Source organism: Camelus dromedarius, chromosome X (assembly GCF_036321535.1).
Source record: "Camelus dromedarius isolate mCamDro1 chromosome X, mCamDro1.pat, whole genome shotgun sequence".
NCBI classification, from domain to species: domain Eukaryota; kingdom Metazoa; phylum Chordata; class Mammalia; order Artiodactyla; family Camelidae; genus Camelus; species Camelus dromedarius.
Window position 1 is genome coordinate 30,737,250 of NC_087472.1, and position 23,006 is coordinate 30,760,255.

General features: G+C 37.2%; 2 protein-coding genes across 2 annotated transcripts in view; one reads left to right on the top strand and one right to left on the bottom strand.

Annotated features, from left to right (window-relative positions):
* Positions 1-23,006, top strand: part of TRPC5 (transient receptor potential cation channel subfamily C member 5) — a 227,887-nt gene that overhangs the window by 137,660 nt on the left and 67,221 nt on the right. The gene's annotated exons all lie outside the window — the stretch shown is intronic.
* TRPC5OS (TRPC5 opposite strand) lies at positions 11,383-11,742 on the bottom strand. Its single transcript, XM_010996660.3, has one exon. It carries the CDS (start codon positions 11,740-11,742, stop codon positions 11,383-11,385), a length of 360 nt encoding a protein of 119 aa, XP_010994962.1.

Here is a 23,006-nt window from a genome sequence, read left to right on the forward strand (position 1 = left end):
TGCCTTCATGGAGCTTACAAGGTGAACTGTAAGCCAATGATCACATTAGTGAATATATAATTACAAACTAACCTAAGGTCTCTCAGGAAGCACTTCTGAGAACACATAAAAAGGACCCTACCCGATATACTGGGGCCATGGCGCTAGTGATCACAGGGGGCTTGCTATCTGGACGCTGGTAGTTGTTGACAGAACTAAGTCATTGGCAGCCCCTCTGCAGGAAAGCTGAGATATGCCTCTAAAAAATAGAGTCACACTCAGGGCGTGTGGTTCTGTAGAAGGCCAGAGCAACATCTGTGATGGTGTGACTTCAAACCATTAGGGTTCACCTTTTTAAGGGAGGTCAGTTCAAGCAGATCACAGCAGAAGAGGCTTTTGCTGTCCAGCTCGGCTATATTTACAGTTTAGCCAGTGCTGTTCTATGCCATCTTATCAAATAATTGTGGGGAGCCTTTCTAACAGGCCTTATTTCAGCTCTTTAAGGAGGAAGCATGGTAGAAAGAGCAAGGACTTTGGAGCCAGAAAAACTGAGGATGGAAATGGACTTAAGCTGGATGGCCTGAAGAAAGTCCTTCAAATTTCAGGACATTAGTTTTCTCATAAAATGGAGATGACAAAATTTCCTCCACTTCATAGGATTACTATGAAAATAAGTGAGAATATGCTAGTGTACAATGCATGGCCCAGGAAGTACTTTAATGTCCATTTCTAGCTCTCTTCCAATGCTACCTGAGGTCAGATTCAAACAGGCTGAACCCAGCAGTGCTTGCTGTCTGAAGGGCAACTAACAGTGCCATCCCTTCACAGGTCCAGGCTCTGAGGCAAATCACATATGTGCTCCCCTGCTCCCTTTCTCTCAGACAAGAAAAAAAATACTATGCCCTTTTTTTTTTTACTATCCCCATTTTTTAAATGGAGTTACCAGGGATTGAATCTAGGACCTCATGCATGCTAAGAACGTGCTCTACCACTGAGCCATACACCACATACCATTGAAATAAGGCAAAAAATGAGTACTGAGGCAACCTCAAAGGGGATAAAACATGACAAAAGAGCAACATGGAGACTGAAAGGACTGTATTGGGGGAAATAGTAAATGGATAGACCCACCCCTGAATCTCCTTATCCTGTTTTTGCAACTACTTGCTTTAAGGTATTTCATAAAGCCTGAAATTACTCAACATCGCTTTTCTCTTCTGAAAAATAGGGATGATAACAGGAGGACTTACCTCCCTGGAGAAATATAACGTTTCAATAAAATAAAGCAAGTAATACATTCATGCATAAGACAAGATTCAGCATAAATTAGGCATTTAATAAATATTAGCTGCTATTATTATTCATTTTCATCGTTACACCCAGGGGACACATGGTGTATGATCTGATTCTGTGTACTAAAGTTGTAGGTAATAGATATAGCAACAGCCATCCCCTCCCTCAACCTGCTTCCCTCTCGCCACCCTGCTATTGATGTGTAGTAGCTGTTGTGTTAAGTAGTCTGCTGTAAGGTCTAATTGACTTTTCTTTACTTTTATATGGGTGTATATTTCCATTAATGATGTATATTCCAATTTCAGTGTGTTTTTCATTTTATATAAATTGTTATACTATAAGGAAAAAAATCACAAGTAGTTTTAGAATATGAATTGCTTCCAGATGACAAAATGATTAATGGGAATAGAAAGGTTAAAAAATGGGAACATATATTGCATAATATAACTAAAGTTTGCATTCCTTACCTCACCAGATAGTAGATAAACTTCATAATTTTAGGCCCTCATCCCCCTGAAAATTGACAAAGCATTTATTTTCAAACAGTTTCACTACAATATTTCATCAATTTTGTATTGGTAGATTATCTCCCAACTACTTTATCACTTGACCCCTTCTGCTCATATAACCTTCATTTGCCAATTTTAGTTACTGTTCCATTTGGAAACCATTGTGATGACTTCCTCACTCTCATGGGAATCTGTTTAGCATATGACCATGAAATCACCCGTGGGTTCTACATTCACTGCCCTCCAGTCCTCATTAATCTCATCATTTTTCCCTCATGTTTTAGCCCTTTTACTTTTCTGAAACTTTGTCCCCATGCCCCTTATTTCATAATTTATCTTATTACTGTTATTACAGAATACTTCCATGTTCCTATACATTCATACGATATATTTCTCAACTATCATTTTACCAACCTCAATGTGGCAAAGGGTTATATTTCTTTTTGCTCTCTCAATTAAGCATCAGAGATTCCAAAATTGTTCTCAGGTTCTATTTGCTGTGTACATCCAAGTGGAAAGGATCATTTGTCTTATTGTGGTAAAATATACATAACATGAAATTTACCATTTTCACCATTTTTAAAATTTACAGTTCAGTGCCATTAAGTACATTCATGTTGTTGTGAAGTCATGACCACTAGGAGTCATTTTTTGAAGATGCACAAGTTTTGGGTGTTGAATTCTTCTTTCAATAGTGAGCCCACACAATTAGAGTTTCATATTTTGCAGACTGCATTATTTTTAATCCATAACACTGGAAAAGCAGCATCTTTTGACTATTAAAATTATAGTATTCAGCCGGAATACAAAAGTAATCCAAAAAGTGCTGTATTTATACAAAGATCAACAATTTTAGGCCTGGTGGCACTCACTTATCATTGGGAATCAAATCAATGAGAACTTTGGGAATTTATTAGACTGAACTGTTTCAGTCAGAGCACTTCAAACTCCAACTCCAGTTTTGCAGTAAATGCAGCAAGGACAGTGAGTGACTCTCAACTTCAATGACAATAATTTCATGGAAAAGAATATACCTTCATAGAGTCACATAAACTCAAATATGGCCCAAAGTTTAGTCCCATGGCCAGAGACCTCAGAATTATTTTAGGATTTATATATTTAGCTCCACATTTTCCAAGATAAGTTATCTTAACAATGGCCACAGATAAATTTTAGTTTAGTTTCTCTTAAAACTAAGCTGCATGAATTAGCAGGGCAGGCTTGAGAATTCAGATATACCTTAAGGTTTGCACTCCAAAGGCACTGTTCCCAAAATTTAAAACATGATTTCTACCCATCAAAATCTATAAATCTCTTTTGAATTGTGGCTTTGTTTCCACTAATGAACTCTGTAATCCTTCCCAGCTTGTGAATTGTAGTTTTTTTAAATGTGTGGTTCCATTGAGTCTCAAATGATTATAGTCTCTAATTGCTCTCTACTGAAATTCACATGTCTATTTTAAGACCAAACACTCTCACCTCAAACAAATCATCCTTATTTTGGGGGTGTTTTTGTCATACTCCCAAACTCATCCTATAAGACACTATCACTCTGATACCAAAACCAGGCAAAGACACTACCAAAAAAAGAGAATTACAGACCAATATCACTGAGAAACATAGATGCAAAAATCCTTACCAAAATATTAGCAAATAGAATCCAACAGCACATGTAAAAGATTATATATCATGATCAAGTGGGGTTCATCCCAGGGACACAAGGGTGGTTCAACATACACAAACCAATGTAATACATCACATCAACAAGAGAAAGGACAAAAACCACATGATCATCTCAATAGATGCAGAAAAAGCATTTGATAAAATTCAACACCCGTTTATGATAAAAACTCTCACCAAAGTGGTCATAGAGGGAACATATCTCAACATAATAAAAGCTGTATATGACAAACCTACAATGAGCATAGTACTCAATGGTGAAAAACTCAAAAGCTTCCCACTAAAATCTGGGACAAGACAAGGCTGCCCACTATCATCTCTCCTATTCAACACAGTCTTGGAAGTCCTAGCCACAGCAATCAGGCAAGAGAGAGAAATAAAAGGGAGCCAAATTGGAAAAGAAGAGGTAAAAGTGTCACTAAATGCAGATGACATGATACTATATATAGAAAACCCTAAAAGGTCCACACAAAAACTACTAGAACTAATCGAGGAATTCAGCAAGGTAGCAGGTTATAAGATTAACGTACAAAAATCAGTTGCATTTCTTTACACTAAAGATGAATCAATAGGAAAAGAAAGTAAAGAAACAATCCCCTTTAAAATAGCACCCAAAGTAATAAAATACCTAGGAATAAATCTAATCAAGTTTAGTGTGTTTGGATAAGAAACACAGTCCTGTGAGCTACTGAGGTTCTAATAATTCAGGTATCTTTGAGCACTTCATTCTCAGAAGCTCCTGATCTGAGGAAGCAGACTGATAAGTTTGTTCAATAAATATCTGCAATCTAGTCATTTAAAAAGTGAAACATACACACAGCGCTTAAGGCCACAAGGATAAAAAAGTCACTATCTTGATAATTTATCACATTATACAATACATTTGATCTCTAATTTTCATCATACAAACTCTCCTGATGTAGGATGTGATGGAATTAGGCAAACCAATCTTTTCTTTGGATACAAATAAACAAATGAAAGCTAACTTTATCATTCTATTATACTTATAGCAAGTGAACTCAGGTTTTCTATGTTAGATAAAATTCCTCAAATTCCTTGGAAACCTATAGTTTATGTGTGCTTACTCATCAAGATGAAAAATATATTAAGATCTTAAGTCAATCACACTCCAGTGTCTGGTGGAAAACATTCAGTTTGAAGGTTGCATGTTGCAAGTCCCTAAACAAATTGGAGACATCTTTTAAAAGGTCAGCTTTTCTAGATGACCTTCAGGTCCTGAAGAAGGCTAGACAAGAATTATCTCCCAGGCCCAGAATTATTCAAAGGAAAAACAATCTCTAGATAGGGATGGAACAACTGAGATAAAAGAGAAACTCTGTCTTCTTTTTCATACTTGATTCCATGCTTAATTCCAGTTGTACCATGTGGTTCTATCTTCAAAAATAGGAAGGTTACTTCTCAGTGTCTATACTCAGAACAGGAAAAAGCAGGTACACCACTTCACTTTCTAGTGTCATCCCTGCTGACACCCTGTTCAGTCTTCTTTTAAAGCATGCTGTGATTCCAACTGGGCAGACATATCCAGTACAAATGGAAATTTCCTCAATAGGTGGCGGTGTTGTAAGGGAGGAGCATCAGAGACTCCTGCATCAGGGAAGAGTACCCAAAGATAAGCCTGCTCACATCAAAAGTTTCAAACAGACAATGTCTCCGTGTCTCTTAAACCTTGAGCTAAAAAGCTTTATTCCCCTCCCCCCGCCAAAAAAAAACAGACAGTACTTTTCCCTATAAAATGAGCTGTAACACAGCTGATTTTCCCAAACTGGAAGTTAGAGAGTTGCTAACGTTAAAAATTTAGAAGATAATGGTTTCAAGAAAGGCCAGTGTTTCCCCAAGTTTAAGTTAGAATAAAACTATTTAAAAGCGATCAATATTGTCAGAATTTGTTATAATCTAGAGGCATGTGTATCTATGTGTTTTCAAGTACAGATTTTGTTAATGGCATCTTTAATCAAAGGAATCTGAAACACTGAAGTTGTATTTCCTAACTGGGGCTCTCATGTCTACTTGACAAGAATACTTGCATTGAACTAAAAAAAAACCTCAAGATGCTTTCAGCATTGTACTAGGGTCTTTAAGATGAAATTGTGACAAGGGGTAAAGAGTTCAGTAGTTTTCCTTACCTTGCTAAAATGCAGTTTCATTCTTCAGAGGTATAAATGGAGATCATTTTCAAAGATTCTTTATTACCCTGAAGAGATGTGACATTTGGGACTGATGGATAGTTGTATCTGTCAATACAAATAACTTCCAAATAACTTCAGGAACTAGAGGGTTTTTTTTCTTGGGGTTGATTTTGGTTGGTTGGTGAGCTAAGGGTTATATAGTCAGAAGAAAAACACATTTTAAATGTTGCCTGGAGGGATAGGATTCTTAAAAAATAAGAAGTATGCCCTAGAGGAAATGGCTAAATACCTCTAGTCTATTAAGATATGGCTGTTAATACAAGAACACAATAGTCAGCTTTGATGTAAAAAATATATCTAGTTGTATAATAGTGGGTTAATAATGTTCATAGTTACATAAACCCCTGAGGAACAAAACCTTAGCCTTAAATAGAAAATAATCCACTATTTCCTAAAAGGCTGCTTTCTCATCATTGTTTTTTCTTCATTACTATTCCTAATAAAACTGAGTAGACTCCGAAAAAGAATTTAACTTGGTGGGAAAAATAGCTCAAAAAAATGAAACAAAAACTGACTCCAAGTGTAAGTTTGACATGGAGTGAAATGAAGTATCTCTGATCTCTTAGAAAATAGGTGTAAAACTATTGGATAATCTTTATATGTCACATAGACTTTCAGGAATTTCATATAGACATTTTTCAGATGTCCCTAAAACATCCTGATTTCATATATTATTTCCCATTGTCAGATATATCAACCCAAGGCTTTGAAAACTGAATCACTTTGTTTGTTCCTTTTTACCACTGAAGGTAGGCAGAAAAGTTATTATAACTCATTTCACGAACAATGAAGGACTATATCCCAGAGATTTGTTCAGGACTATCTATCTGACAATGACAGAAGAACTTCAGACTCCTGGTACAATATTTTCTCTTGAGTATACTCCACCTTCTGCTGAGCAGAGTTCTTTTATGCTGGCTTGGTAGCCTCCAAATTCACCATCAGCTAATTTAAGATGACCATAAGTTCTTTGATTTGTGAATGAAATTTTATTAGTTAAAATCTGTTAAAACACATAATAAAATAGTGTGGACCAATAGCTAATAAGGACTACATTCAATTATAATCTAATAACTGGCAGCAATCGTCACACATAAGAATGCAACTATGCAGTCACAACTTCCCACACACTTACAGCCAAAGCACACAGGGATGAAGAATTAGTTGCTTCCTAATTCATTACAATCTACCAGCCTATCACCCTTGGTTTCCGCACCTTTAAGTCTGTCTCGGAATGGTGAGCCTATCCCCCTCTCGATCCCTCCATGCCATACAAGAATTGGCTTTGGTGTTGTTCTCAAGAAGATCCAGAAAAGGGCTAGTTCAGATAAAAGTCTAAAGGAGAGACGCAAGATTCCAATCAGAGGTAACCAATCAGTGGACTGCCAGGTTAGTTCATCCATCTCCCTCTAACTGGGCTTTTAAGTGCGTGACCTGTGTCAACTGCCAGCCAAGTATTTCTACCAATATTAACAACTTGCGGTTGGCTAATTTTCATATGACAAAAACAGGGCTCGGTTCATAAATGTGCTTAGAAACTAACTCTCTACCATGGCTTTCCACCATAAACAGCTCTGTAACTGTTGACAACTTGTTATTTTTCTTCTTTCTCCTGATAATACCTTCCCTACTAGCTCTTATTCCTAAGTATTTTCTTTCTTTCTTTCTTTCTTTCTTTCTTTACTGAAGTACAGTCAGTTACAACATGTCAATTTCTGGTGTATAGCACAATGTCCCAGTCATGCATATACATACATATATTTGTTTTCATATTTTTTCATTAAAGGTTATTACAAGATACTGAACATAGTTCTCTGTGCTATACAGAAGAAACTTTTTTAAAATCTATTTTTATATATAGTGGCTAACATTTGTAAATCTCAAACTCCCAAATTTATCCCTTCCCACCCTCTTTCCCCAGTAACCATAAGACTGTTTACTGTACCTCCAAGTCTACTTCTGTTTTGTAGATGAGTTCATAGTGTCCTTTTTTTTTTCTTTTTAGATTCCACATAGTGTCCTTTTTTTTTTCTTTTCAGATTCCACATATGAGTGATATCATATGGTATTTTTCTTTCTCTTTCTGGCTTACTTCACTTAGAATGACAATCTCTAGGGCCATCCATGTTGCTGCAAATGGCATTATTCTTTTTATGGCTGAGTAGTATTCCATTGTGTAAATATACCACAACTTCTTTATCTAGTCATCTGTCAATGGGCATTTAGGTTGTTTCCATGTCTTGGCTATTGTATATAGTGCTGCTACGAACATTGGGGTGCATGTATCTTTTTGAATTAGAGTTCCCTCCATTTATATACCCAGAAGTGGGATTGCTGGATTATATGGTAATTCTATTTTTAGTTTTTTGAGGAATTTCCATACTGTTTTCCCTAAGTATTTTCTTACTTCCTACACTTACTGCTTATCACTATTAACTTTATTTCTAATTCTTTTCCATAGAGCAAACATACTTAACACAACAATCCATTGCTTGGGGCAGGGTTACATCTTAACAATTCATAATCACATATAATCACACAAAGCAAAAATTGCAATAATTCTGAGGTGCAATTATAGTACAATCTTTCCAGGTGACTCATCTAGCCAAGAGGCTAGACTGTCTACATATTATGACATTGCAGCATCTTCCTGTTTGACACCTAGCGACCATGATGACCATTAGTTGTTTTATAGGCTGGTTCAAGTTTTATCTTGTTTCAATGTCTGGACTCGTCTCACAGATTTCTCTTGATGTATTTTCATGATTTGCTTGAGTAAGTGTGGTTGACTATGTTCTCTCATTACTACTAACAGTTTTAACAAGCTCACATTAATCCGTTGTGGAATTGTTATAAAGTCCATATTCCAGAATTCTACTTGGAAGAATAGCTACCCTTCAGCATCTATCATATTTAAGAAGCACCAGATCTGTCCATTTACAGTTAAATTGCTCACCAAATAGAATTCACAGTAGATTGATGGTCTCTCCTTGGATATGTTTCCTGATCTTGCCCAAGTATTTATGCTTTGAGTTTTATTTTGACACAAAATTATAGCCCAATTTCCTAAAGCCCAAATTTCTAGTGGAGAGTGTGTATCTTCCCTGACTGTTTCTAAGCCTTTAATTAAAGTATAGATTCTTTTTACTTTTATCCAGTTCCTCTGTTGTTCTTCTTGGTTACTACATGTATAGATTTCCTTATTTAACTCTAATCACTAGTCTTCCTTATAAAACTGCTCCTATTGGAATGGAGGGATAAATGGTTACTTCCTGCTTTCCCACTCCTCTATTTAGGTTAATTTAGCATAGTTCCTTTGCACTACACCTAATATTTATAACTTTGGACATAGTACATATCTAGAGTCACCTATCCTGGGCAAGTAAGTCTCAGTTTGTCCAGTTACTGCAGCAGCAAAGTCCCTCAATCTGCTGTCTGGTATGGCTTATATCTGGTAGCCACAGTAGTTACTTGTAATATAACTTTTATTTCTCTTTGTGTCTTTGTTTACCCCTGTAAGTCTCCTGGATCCTTATCTAACCTATCAATCTTTCCACATAAAATTCTATTGTGAAACTTTCTCATACTAATATGTTAGAGTAGCTCCATAATTCTTATTTTCAAAAGAGTCCCTAAAAAATATAACAAACTAGTGAATATAACAACAGAAACAGACTCACAGATACAGAGAACAAACAAGTGGCTATCAGTGGAGAGAAGGAAGAGGGGAGGGGCAATAGGGATAGGGGAGTAAGAAGTACAAACTATTAGGTATAAAATGTCAGGGATATACTGTAGAACACAGGGAATATAGCCAATTTTTTATAATAGCTATAAATCAAGTATAATCTTTAAAAGTTGAGAATCACTATATTGTACACCTGTAACTTATGTAACATTGTACAGCAACTATATTTCAATTTAAAAAATTTTTAAAGAGAGTCTGTGGTAGCTTTTCTTGATACAGCAGTCTCTTTCTTAAATTTGTTAAATAAACTTATCCTGAAATTCAGTGGCTAAACTGACTTATGTTCCTCCTGCTACAGCTCATCCAAATTAAGACCTAGTTATATAGTCTATAATTTCCCCTATTTACCTTTGTTCAATTGTTTGTTTTTTTTAGGTTTTTTTGTTTTGTTTTTGGTTTGGTTTGCTTTTTGTTAATGGAGGCACTGGGGATTGAACCCAGGACCTCGTGCATGCTAAGCATGTGCTCTACCACTGAGCTATACCCTCACCCCTCATTTACCTTTAAAGGTAGTTAATTATCTGTGTATGCAGACCTCACTTAGTATTAGATGCAACATCTGTAATGTTGGTTAGCTCTAAAACCATCTGTATTAAATGTCTTTTTAATCCCTTTGACTATAATATGCTTTAGGATTATGTGAGTTGGTAGTCTGGTTTTCACCAGTGTGGATTGACTTCTACCTGTCATTTCTTCACAATTTTCATACACCATTTTGTCTAATGGTACACTTTACGTCTTTAGCTAGTTGTTGCCCATGTTGTGAGATGCAAAGGCCATTCTCTAAGAAGGAGGACCCCAGTGTCCATGGGCTTATCTGAAGGGTAGCTCTTCTTCCAAATGGAAGTGAGGGTACTGTATGGCATGCAATTAGAATTATCAGTGAATTTCCTGAATGTGTACTTGGTCCCTCTCTGTTTTGATATGAGGGTCCTCCAACTATTACATTCTCCCCCTCTGGTATTTGTAAATTACTGTGGCTGTACCAGTCCACATTTTGTCTAAATTCATCATTGCTCCTAGTTCTCCATAGTTAAGATTTCTATATCAAGGTTGCAGCAGGTTCTCTTATCATAAGCCTATCAGTTATTCTTCAGAAATGTAGTTATACCCAAGAGGGTGTACTTTATCCACTTCTACTGTGGACTATCATCTCTAAGCCTGTGCCATAAGTGTTTGACTTTCCAAAGGTGAATCATTTTTGTTAGGGCTTTCTCTAGTCCTTCTAGTACTAGTGCTTTTCTCTTGTTATTTGCTGTAACTTGCCATTTCCATTTGGGGAACAATATTGTAGAGTAGTTGTGATGTGGGTCAGCATTTGAGGGAACAATCCTGCATTGGCCTCAGCTTTTTCAAAGGTTTCTCCCTAGCAAGAGTTATCTGTAAGCCTTCCTTTTTGCAGTTTTACTATCTGGTAGATGTTGGTTTTTCAGAATTATTTCCTCTAGTCTGCTATAGCATCCTTTGGCTGACACGTTCTGTCCAAAAGGACAAGTAATTAGTTATAACTTTTCAAGTAAAATTGCCCCAATATTGTCTTATTAATGTGAACATATTCACTATAATGCCATCCTGGGGGATAGTCCCCTTCTAGTGTCCACTCATTGTAGAATGGTAAAATTGGGCCCCAAGACATGTTAGAGTTCATTAGGTCTTCATTCCATTGTTATGTAAGGAGTTTCTTTTCTTTGCTATTGTTCGTGCCTGTTATCAGAAATCCCAGCAGGAGAACAAGTACAGGTAAAGAACCATATTGCTAAAGTCAGAGATTTTGAAATAAATACAAAGAAGAAAAGAGACCAGCATCTGGTGGAAATAAATCAAATCTTACTTGTTCGATAAGAGATTAATAATGAAACTGTGCAGAACTAGGAGAAAAACTCTTATGGCTAGTATTCAGGAAAACCAGACTTTATTTGAAACAGAAATTATCAGATCTCACATGCTGGTGGGGACAAATTAGGTCTTATCCATTTCTTAAGTCATTGTTTATACCAGAGAGTACTCCTTCATATAATTCATCTACATCTAACATGGCCTGATCTTCATCTATGTTTAACATGGCTTGATCTACATCAAAGATTAAGTCTTCATCTTCTCTTGGTGTAAGTATTGATTCTAAGTCTGAGAAAGCAGCGAGGTCTGGTAGTGAAGCTTCCTCAGAAGGAGATGCATCTGTTTCTATCGGTTCTGCTCTATCATTTTGCTCTACACAAGGCATTTGTTCTTGTGAAATAAACTGTAAAATCTCTTCAGCTATTCTTACTAACTGGGCTACACAATTAACAAGTCCACCAACAATGTCAGGGATCGACACAGATTCCATGCCTCTATGCTCTCCTCAGTAGATAAAATATTACTAAAAAGCTACAGTAAATGGACTCTGGGTGACAATGGATCTTATGGGGCTGGCAAAGGTTCTATGGTTGGTTTGGTTGAAAAATGAGGCTGTTGATATGATGATGATGATCAAGTACAGAATGAGGCCAGTGGTCCTCTAGTGCTTTCTGATAAAGTTGGTGAACCTCCCACAAAATGTATATATGGTATTCCTGTTTGTATTGGTAGTGATTGCTATTATAATGACCATCAGACAGATTGTCACAGCCAAGAGAAAACAGCAAAGCAGATCTAATAATGGAAAAGAGAAATATAAAGTTAGTATCCTTGAGCCTTTATGCATCCTACAGGTTCTGGCTATAGGACAAGGTTGAAAGAGCACCCCTAGCTATTGCTCCTCCTTTCTTGGTGGTTTTATGAGGATCTACTACTCATACTCTTCTTTACACTTCTCATAGTCTTTACCTCTTCTTATAGGATTTGAGAACAAAGTGAGCAGAGGCAATGTCTATCTTTCTTGAGTATCTCTATTGAGGAAGATACATTCACTCAGAGTCTTTCAATTCATTCTGTCTTTACTAGTACCTTTGCCTCATTGCCATTTATATCTGGTGATGCTGAATTCTGTGTTTTTAACAATTCAGTACTAAAGGTTCCAATTGCCACTGCAGTCTGGGGATTATGGTAAATAAAAGTCTCTCATTCTGTTTCCAAATTTTGTATAACTTCTGTTATAAAATTAGTTCTTCAGTCATCTCCTAGTACTGCCAATATTCCATATCTAGCAGCTAGTTCTCCCAATTTTATCCAAAGCCATGGTCATACTGTTCTCATCTGCATGTCTGGTATGCTCTGTAAACCCTCTTCCTAATTTTATACTTCTTTCAAGTAATATTCTTTGTTTAAAAATCTAGAGAATGGGGGGGAGGGTATAGCTCAGTGTTAAGAGTGCCTGCTTAGCATTCACAAGGTCCTGGGTTCAGTCCTTCATCAAAAATAAATAAATAAACCTAATTACCTCCCCCCTAAAAAGAAAAAGAAAAAAAATGACCTTAAAAATCTAGAGAATGGCCCAATATAATCTACCTATCACATTTGTCTAGTTTACCATCCGTCACTTTCCTTAAAAATGAGTTTGTTTAGGATGCAAGTTTTTAGTAATTTGACATATATTGCTTACTTATTTGATTCATAGATTTTTTTTTCACTCTTTCTCCTCTGCTAACCTAGAGTATTCATGTGCACATGGTCTGAGATTTCACATGTCCATTCTGCAACCTTAAATTAAACTGACAAGGGAGCTGAGCTGAGGCTTGGAGTTCCCAAGACTACAGAGTCTGCATTAGTCTGGGGGGGTCAGATTGTCCCCTCTTTTATTCTAAATAGATTATACTGTCTTTCATTTGTGACGAGCCGGTACATGTCCTACATGAGTTGCTAAATTCATTTCATTGATTTCTTTTCATATCTCCCTTCACCAGAATTGTTTTTCCTGCAATAGCCTAGTCTGTAGTTTTCCATTTATTAGAGACTCTATCTCCAGTCCATGACCGATCAACATAGCTATATACTTTTGGCCAGTTGTTTTCTTAGGCATATATACATATTAAATTTCTAGCTACCAGCCTGTAAAGCCAGGCTGGTTTCCTTTCCCCAGCCTTAGTCAAGTTTTTTTCCTAGTGGAGAGTATTAGGAAGCAGGCATCCATCTCACCTTCAGGATACTGCCAAATCTATCACTGCCCTGTTTCGAGCAGTTCTGACCAGAGTGGGGCCCAGCAAGGCACAGGCTTTACCCCAGCTAACTGTACTCCTTAAACCTTTATTGGAGCACAGCAAATCATCAGCAAGCTGGTCTGTGATTTTCACATGGAGCTTGCTGGTTTCCACAGGGTATGGTTTGACCCACTCAGTTATATGCTATCTTCACTTAGCATGTCCTGTCAGAACCACACATTTTTTGTCCAAAATCCTAACAGGAGACATGGGGTTTACCCTGATGATAAGGGTCAGAACCATAATAACCAGTAGACATGATTTTGGTTGGATGCAACTTTCCACCTGAAACATGGGAGAATGGGTACTAGACGCATGCAGTTTATTTTATTAACTCAGAGGATCTCTGCTTTTGTGTATTGTGTTCTCTTAGGCATATATACATATTAAATTTCTCTATTTTTTATTGAAGCATAGTCCGTTTACAATGTTGTGTCAATTTCTGGTATACAGCACAATGCTTCAGTCACACATGAACATATATTCATTTTCATATTCTTTTTCACCGTAAGTTACCTCAAGATATCGAATATAGTTCCCTGCACTATACAGTATGAACTTGTTGTTTATCTACTCTCTATATATATATATATCAGATCTCTGCTTTTGGATTAGAGAAAAAGCAGACTGGTAGAAGGAAATAATGGGGAAAAAATCATGAAAGGAATTTGGCATTAATTTAGAGCATGAATCAGCCCATCAGCAGAAAGACCCAGAAGGTATGTATTAAATAGTACTAGAATTATGCTGTGCACCAGAAATTGACACACTTCAACTGACTATACTTCAATAAAAAGAATAGTACTAGAGAGCACCATCACATTTTTCAAAGGAAGCAATAACCTACTATGATGCCCATAGCCCAAGGGCACAAGAGGGTGATAGAAACATACACAAAATCTATTCAACTTCTGGCTCCCCTTTCACCCAGTTTGTTTTCTCAGCTTTTCTACCTCCCTCTTGGATTCTTTTGTTAATCCTCTTGGTCGATACACCTCCATTCATTCACCTCCGAGTTTTCATTCTATTTCATTCTCTCTGTATCTCTACCTCCCACTACCACTTCCCATCATCTTTCATTCCATCTCTCCCTAAACTGGGCAAAATGTAGGACTAAATTAGAGTTCATTTATCAAATTGACATTGTATTTATAAAGTTTTACATTACACAATCTAAAGGTAAAAAGCAGAGAGGTAGAACATTTCATACGTTGCTACCTTGTAAAGACTAATGTCATTACCTATTATTTATGCAGTCCTTGATTTATTTTTTCTATCACTTGGTCACCTTTGATGGGGAAAAAAAATCCCTGACCTAGCCTTAATGCCACTGACCACCATGTTAACTAACCCACAATTTGCTATCTTCAAAGCATCTTGGAACCTAGGAGCTGGGGGCATGGGGAGAGCTGGGAGGGTGTTGAGAAATTCCTAAGTACTGTAGTGCTAGGAAAGAGTAAGAATTTATTCCAGTTATGATCATTTCCAAGCAACCAACTCCTGATCCTAAGGTGTTTGCTTAAAGGTACATTTTGGATAGTCTGCACCTAGCCCCATCTCACCTTAAGGACCTTTTTTTTTTTTTTAACTAGCTCTTCCTCCTGCCTGGAATCCCTTCCCTACTCCCCTCCAAAAATGGCTTCTTGCCATTCTGTCGCAGCTTAAACATCTCAACTTTCTGATCCTTCAACCTGAAAAAGCCTCCCAATCATCCCTTTCTCATTATGTATACAGCACATTTTTTGCATTTTAGCACCTTTAATCACCTCGTATTTTCTTGTTTATTCATTTATCTTTCTGTCTCCCATACCACCTCATATACACATAGACTAAAATGTAAGTGCCATGAGATTAGGAAGCTTGTCTGTTTTGTTTTCTGCTGTATCCCCAAGGTATAGAAGAGAAGCTATCACATAGTAAGTAACCAGTAAGTATTGTTAAAGAAAGGAAGGAAGGGAAGAAGGGAGAAAGGAACAACTTTTAACTCAGTAAATATTATCAAGTTTCAAACATGCATGGATAGCAGTGGGTACAAAGTTAAACCAATTCATCAAAACACATGGTTAATAAAATGAGCGGGCAATGCACTGAGAGAAAATACTCACAAAATATATCTGACAAAGAACCTGGAACCAGCATACATAAAAAGCTCCTACAACTCAATAATAAAAAGATAAACCAATTTAAAATAGGCGAAAGAGTTGAACAAACATTCCACAAAGAAAAATAAATAGCTAATAAGTACATAAAACATATTCAATATTATTAGTCATCAGAGAAATGCAAAGTAACATCACAATGAGATACCACAACACAGTCACTAGACTGGCTAAAATTAAAGAGTGACAACACTAACTATTGGCAAAGATGTAGAGCAACCAGAATTCTCACACATTGCTGGTGGGAGCGTAAAGTAATACAACCTCTTTAAAAACGTCTGGCAGTTTCTTATAAAACTAGGTAAGCACCTATCTAGCCCCAGCAATTCCACTCTGAAGTGTTTAGACAAGAGAAATGAAAGTTAACCAAAAGACTTCTACACAAATGGTTATAACAGCTTTACTCATAATGGTCAAAAAAAAGTGTAAACAGCCCTTGTGTCAATCAAAAAGAGAATGGATAAACTGTAGTATATTCATACACCGTGATACTAATCAGCAATAAAAATAAAGCCACTACTGATAGAGACAACAACATAGATGGAGATCAGAAACATACTTAATGAAAGAAGCCAGACACAAAAGAATGCCTGTTGTATAATTCCATTCATATGCAATTCTAGAAAAATGATCTATGGTGGAAATATCAAAATAGCAGTTGCATCTAGGGGAGTGGGAACTGACTGGAAGAGGCTAAGAGAACATTCTGATGATAATAACCATGTTTTAGATAGAGTTTGGGGTTACACGAGATTATGCATTTGTCAAAACTCATTCAATGAGCTTAATGTGTGTGCATCTCACTATATGTAAATTTTACTCCCCCCCCAAAAAGTAACCAAGTGTAATCCCCAGCCTCAAAAGCTATATATCAGATTGGACGACATGCTTGTAAATCTTCCAATAAACACTCACATTTATGGAAGACCTACTATAGTTTTAGTACTTTTTTAATATTAGTACATTTAATCCTCTTGATAAGCCAGGGAAGTTACAGATGGAAAAACTGAGGAATAGAGAAATTAAGTAATCTGTCCACAGTCACATGGTAAGTAAAGATACGCAATTGGAAGTCAGCCCAGTTGATTCCTCAAGTCCTATGCTAGAGGGCACAAATTCAGGTGCCCACAGGGGCAAAATTTGCCTTATTCAGGCCAGAGCTGACATTTCATCATAAGCAGGAATAGAACTGAGAATTCCCATCATCTCATCTGACGGATAGCTTTGGGGGCTGGGGATGACATTAATTTCACTACTCATCCCTGGAAACTGACAGAATTCCAAGTTGACTGTGACTCCCAAGGCAGAGGGATGGGGCGAGCCAGACCGGTCCCCTCAAGAAACGCCATTATCTGTGACAGGAATGTTATGTCCGTTTTACCAGCCCTCCCACTGACCTACTGAATTGGCCCACTCATAAACTCCTCACCTGTGAAAGAGCCAAGATGGACGACGAGAGGGCCGTTATGCCTACTAAACGTCTTCCGGACTTCCGCTTTCAAATGGGATGTAAAGGCTCGCGTCACAACTAAAAAACAATAACCAAAAAATAATAATAATAAACTACAAAATTGATGGGTTTAAAGATAGCCACAATCTGTGGAAACAAGAACAAGATGAACTAAAATTTCAGAGAGCGACAGCGAGTCCTTCCTAAGTCAGCTGATAACCACGGGCCTTCTTCACTGAGACTTTTGCCAACTCTGGACCCAAGTTGAAGATTAGGTTTGGCCCCACGTCAGAGGGACGCTATTGGGGAAAATGAGAAATTCACATAAAGTTTGAGGCTAGCATAATGGGTCAGAAATTTGAGAAGCCTCAAACGCAGGGCAAGCTTTCCTCACCTGAAGTTAAACGAGGCCAGGCTGACGCCTGAGCGGGAAAGGCTGTGCGCAATCTCCGAAGTCTCGCGATACTTTGCAGACAAACTCACGGGAGGAAGAGAGACTGCCGTAAATACACTACTGGTCTCTCCTTCAAAACTTTACTTTACTTTGAAGTTGAGAGGGCATTGGAAGGCTAATGAGTTAATAAGCTCAAAACCATCCCCAAACGGCACTTCACAAAGTGATTCTAAAATACATAACGATATATAAAGGGCTTAGCATAGCCAAAACATCTTAAAATTAGAGGGCGTATTTTATCAGATATCAAGGCTAGCTATACAGCTACAGTTATATGACAGCATGATACTGGCACAAGGACAGAAAATCAATGGAACCATGACCCTTACCTTATACCAGATACCAAAATAATAATAATAATAATGATAAGAAGAATTTGAAATAGACCATAGACCTAAATATGAAAGGTAAAAAAGTAAATCTTCCAGATGAAACCGTAAGTGAATATCTTCATGACATTCAGTAGTCAAAGAGTTCTTATTCAACACAAAAGCATTAATTATGAAAGGTTGATCAATTAGATTTCATTAAAATTAAGAACTTCCATTTATCAAAAGACACCTTAGGAGGGTGAAAAGGCCAACCACAGACTGGGAGAAAATATTCACATACCTATATATAACAAAGAATTTGTATCTAGTATATACATATATTTGAATCTCCTTCAAATCAATGAGAAAAAGATAGACAATCCCCCTTTTTTAAAATAGAACAAAGAATTGAATGGCACTTCACAGACAAGAACTCCTAAATGACCTACAAGCATGTAAATAGATTTTCATCACTATTGCTCATCAGGAAAATGTAAATTAAAACTACTACGAGACACACAAAACCCCACTAGAAAAGCTAAAGTTGAAAAAACTAACAATACCAAGCATTGAGAAGAACATGGAGCAACTGGAACTCTCATACATTGTTGCTGAAAGTGTTAAGTAGTACAACTACCTTGGAACTGTTGGCCACTATCTACTAAAACTAAACATTCCTCTATTGAATGACCTTGTCATTCTACTCTTCAGTGTATAAAATAAAAGATTACAAATGTCCACAGAAATACACGTAGAAGAATGTTGAAAGAAACCAGATGCATAAAAGTACATATCATATAATTCCATTTATATGAAATTTAAGAACAGGCAAAGGAATCTGTAAAACAAAAGTGAATGCAGTGGTTACCTCTGAGCTGGGGGTTGGGGATGTTATCAACTGAAAAGAAATGTAAGGCAGCCTTCCATGATGCTGGAAATGTTCTGTCTTGATATAATGACACTTTAAATAAAAAAAAAAGCATTCAAAAATAAATAAATAAATAAAAAGCATTCAGCTATACCCTTAAAATTTATGCACTTCACCTTATGTATTCTGTATCTCAAAAAATTATTTTATTTTTAATTTTTCTAATTTTGGGTCTCTTTCCTATAAAACCAGGAAGGACAACAAGACAGTGATGAGAGTCTTGCCAGGGTTCGGCAAGCCAATCACAGCTAATAGAAATGGAATGAAGTCTGAAGATACAGAGAAGGGTCCCTTGGCCTACTTCATGGCAGGGTTAAGGAAAGCAAGAGATCTTTATAGCTAGATAGAGTTGTAAATTGACAGAAGATGCGAGAACTCATATCTTATAAGTCGCTCAGAAAGACAGCTGGGACATAGGCCATGCTGTCTATCTGATAACTAGAATCTTTAACCCCATAGATTGTTATTACTCTCACTCTTAAGACATTTTTGTCAGCACAACTAATCAAAAGCCCCCATTTTTCTTTCAGTTGATAGTCCTATCCTGCTATTTTGTGATGTTTGTAACTGGCAAACTGGCAATAAGTGTCTTAACAGGAGGATGGAAAAGGAGCAAAGGAATCCAAATCCTCTGGGTCTATGTTTATAGTCGATAAGTGTCTCTGCATCAGGCAAGGTAAATTAGTTCATATCCAATGGGAACAGAGGCAGTTATGTGGGAGAGATTAAAATGTGCCTTTGGTAAGTCTAGGCATCAGTTTCCTGTTTACAAACAGTAAAATTTTTTATAATGCTCCCTTTCCTTATGCTGCAGTACCATTTGGATACATGCATTCAACATAGTTTTTTTAAACACCCCCAGACACTACTTCTCATTGCCTTCCCCACCCTTGAGGAAAATATCAAGAGGTCCTTGTCCCCAAAGGGTGAATTTTATTATTTTTACATAGCAGGAGCTCTCTGAGGGGCTACAATGAACAAAGCAACAGGATCTGCCCTTTAAACTCTAAAAAAAAAAAAAAAAAGCTACATTTAAAAAGAAAACCTGTGTGCAATAAGGCATTTGCCTATTATAGGATCTGACATTTAAAATTCCCATGAACCATCTTTAATTTATCAGGAAAGAAAGAAAAGGATTGTGTGGCTGAGGAGCTAAACATGGTCCCTTCTTGAAAATAGATGAAAAATTCAAAACAGAACTGAAAAAATGGGGAGTAGGAAACGTCCTTATGGTCAATTTCTACTGAATTTCTCTTCCTTCTCCTCCAAATTTGTTCAGTGCTGCAGAGAGAATCACAGATTCTTGCTTATCCTTCAGAAAAACAACTTAGTCACTGGAGAAAAACAACCACTTTAAAAAATGTATCTCTTGGTTATTTTCCTAGACTGACAAATATTTCCCTCAAAACACTATTCAAATATGAAGACAACAACCTCATCTTGACTTAGTGGGACCCTGCACAGATTTGTCCCGGAATCTTGGCTGTTGTGAGAAGCCCACAGGCCCCCAGGGAGCTTGTAAAGAGCTATGATACTTCTAGAAGGAGTCTTGGCTTTTAAATATTACCAGTGCAGAGTACGGAGTCTAAAATAAGGGAAATAGTATCTGCAAATCTAGAAATCCCAATTTATCACTCCTCATCCTCTTTCTACTTATATATAAAATGAACAACAAGGTCCTACTGTATAGCACAGGAAACTATATTCAATATCTTGTAATAGCCTATAATGAATATGAAAAGGAATACATATATTATGTATAACTGAATCACTATGCTGTACACCAGAAATTAACACAACATTGTAAATCAACTCAATTTTTAAAAATAAAGAAAACTAAAATAAGGGAAGTAAAAACAGAAATTGAAGGAAATAGGAAAAGGGATTCTATTCTCAAGCCTTCCCTCAGCTTTCTGAGAGGGAAAAAGGAAAATTGTTTTTGTTTGTTTGTGTATTATCTTTGGGAGAGACAGTAAAAAAAAACAATGCTAGTGGTTGTAACAGTAGGGTCTGTGTCAAATAGACCTATATTTGAATTTCAACTTCTTCACTTACTAACTGGAAGGTTGCTAACTACTCTGCCTCAGTTTCCTCATCTGTAAAATGAAGATAACAGTTGTGAGAATTACGTGAGTTTAGAATGGTACGTGATATATAGTAAGCTCTTAATAAATGCTAGCTAATGTAATTATCCTGGAGAAGTTCTGGGATCCAAGAAACAGTGTGTGCTGCATCCTGGGTACTGATTAGTGATCCCTGGAAGGTAGGAGGGGAGACAGCTGCAGGCATTACAAAAACCAGAAGGAAGTATCAGAGATACAATTCATTTCATCGTTAGAACAAACATGACTTTGAACTTGGATAAAAATGTAAGGGAGCAGGACTGGCTTGTGGCTCTAGTTCACATATAACGCTTTTGGGATACCTAAGACCAGTCACGTAGGGAGGGAATCCTCAAGGATTAATGGATCTTCCTAGCCTAATTCACTCTCCTATGGGAAGTACTTGCTCATTCTGGCCCTGAGCTCTGGCAGGTGAAAGCTGACTACACTTCAGGCTGCCCATTGTTTATTCCTCCAAGTCGTTGCAAGCTATGTGAAGAAGGCCCTCCACTTGGTACAATAGCAATGAATCTTCCAAAGCATTATTAACTAACTATTCCTTGGAAACATCCACAGTTGACCCTTGAACAATGTCGGGGTTAATCCTCTTGGAATTTATAGCTGGCCCTCCGTACCCATGGTTCCTCTACATATGCTGATTCAACCAACCACAGACCATGTAGTTCTGTAGTATTTACTACTGAAAAAAATTCCACATGTAAGTGGCTTGCACAGTTCAAACCAACCTTGTATGATGGTCAGCTCTGCCTGGAAACTAATCGGCAAAGTCACCGAGGCAAGATAATGAAGGCCATTACCCCGGGTCTAGAATGATTTCACCTGAACCCACCCAGATCCTCAGCTCTTCCTACATGAATCATTTGGGCGAGAAAGGGAGCATCATGCAAACATCTTTGTATACTTGTTAGCCCTTACCATCCTAGCCCGGGTTTAGTACTGAGCTTCAAGAATACCTCTAAGAAATTTGACAAGAGTGAGACAAAGCACCAGTAGTGGCCTCCTCTCTGTTTCTGTGGCAAATGCTAGTTTGCCAGGAGAAACCTGATTCATTTATTTCACCACCTGGAAAGAAGGTCTGAAGTCATATAAGTTCTTCCTTCTGCCTGCAAATGTGCTTACTGCTTATCCACCAAAGGAAAACTGCTTCTGTTTTTAATGGTCTCAAAGTAAGATTCCATAACCTCCCTTGGTAGCTCATTCCAATGTTTTATAGATTCCTCCTGCTGCTAATTATATCCTCAAGTACTTTCACATACGTTAACCTATTTAAATCCTTATAACAATCCTGTGCAACAAGGATTATCCCTGTTTTACAACTGAGGAAGTGAAGACCCAAAGAGGCTAAGTGATGTGCTGAGATAACGTACCTGTTTAGTAACAGGGTATGAATCTGATTCTTCAGTATCTCAGCCTTCTGTGCTGTCCCTTACACTGTGGTCTGCCTAGTGATGCTCTGGGGCGCTCCAAATCACTGGCAGAATAAGAGTGTTAAGATGTCAGCAGTAACACAATATAGCTGTGGTGGGTGGCTGACCAAGTGCATCATAAGCCACAAGTCCCCTTGAGGCTAACCATTTCATTGTCCTCATACCTACATACTATTGTTCTAAATGCACCTACACTTTGAACATTCTAGTAAAAAGAAAAGATACCAAAAACCTAAATGAACATTAAAAATCACCTTAAGAATGATGATCTATGAAAATAAAAAAATAAGAGTACATGGTCTCTTTTCTAACTTCTCTATTTTTGACCTCAGAGATAAATATAATCAGAATAAATTGGAGGAAGTGAGGTAGAAAATAATTTTTCCTAATATCCTAAAAAGAAGAATGTTTTGCCCTGGGGCATGAATTTGTTATTTCCTTTCCCTTTGAAGTCATTCCTTTACCTTTCAAAGTTCATCAAGGGGCCAAAGGTTAGCATTTTAAGCATGGTAAAGAACGAATCCCACTACCTATGTGCTTAGCGCTCAGAAAAGCACAGGGGGGCCACAGCCCTGTTCTCTGGCAAGAGCCCTCCCCAGACCAGACCAGCAGACTGCTCAAGT

What these genes read in the sequence shown, in the direction of transcription:
- TRPC5OS (XM_010996660.3), bottom strand. Translation starts at nt 11,742, where the DNA reads ATGGAATCTGTGTCGATCCCTGACATTGTTGGTGGACTTGTTAATTGT.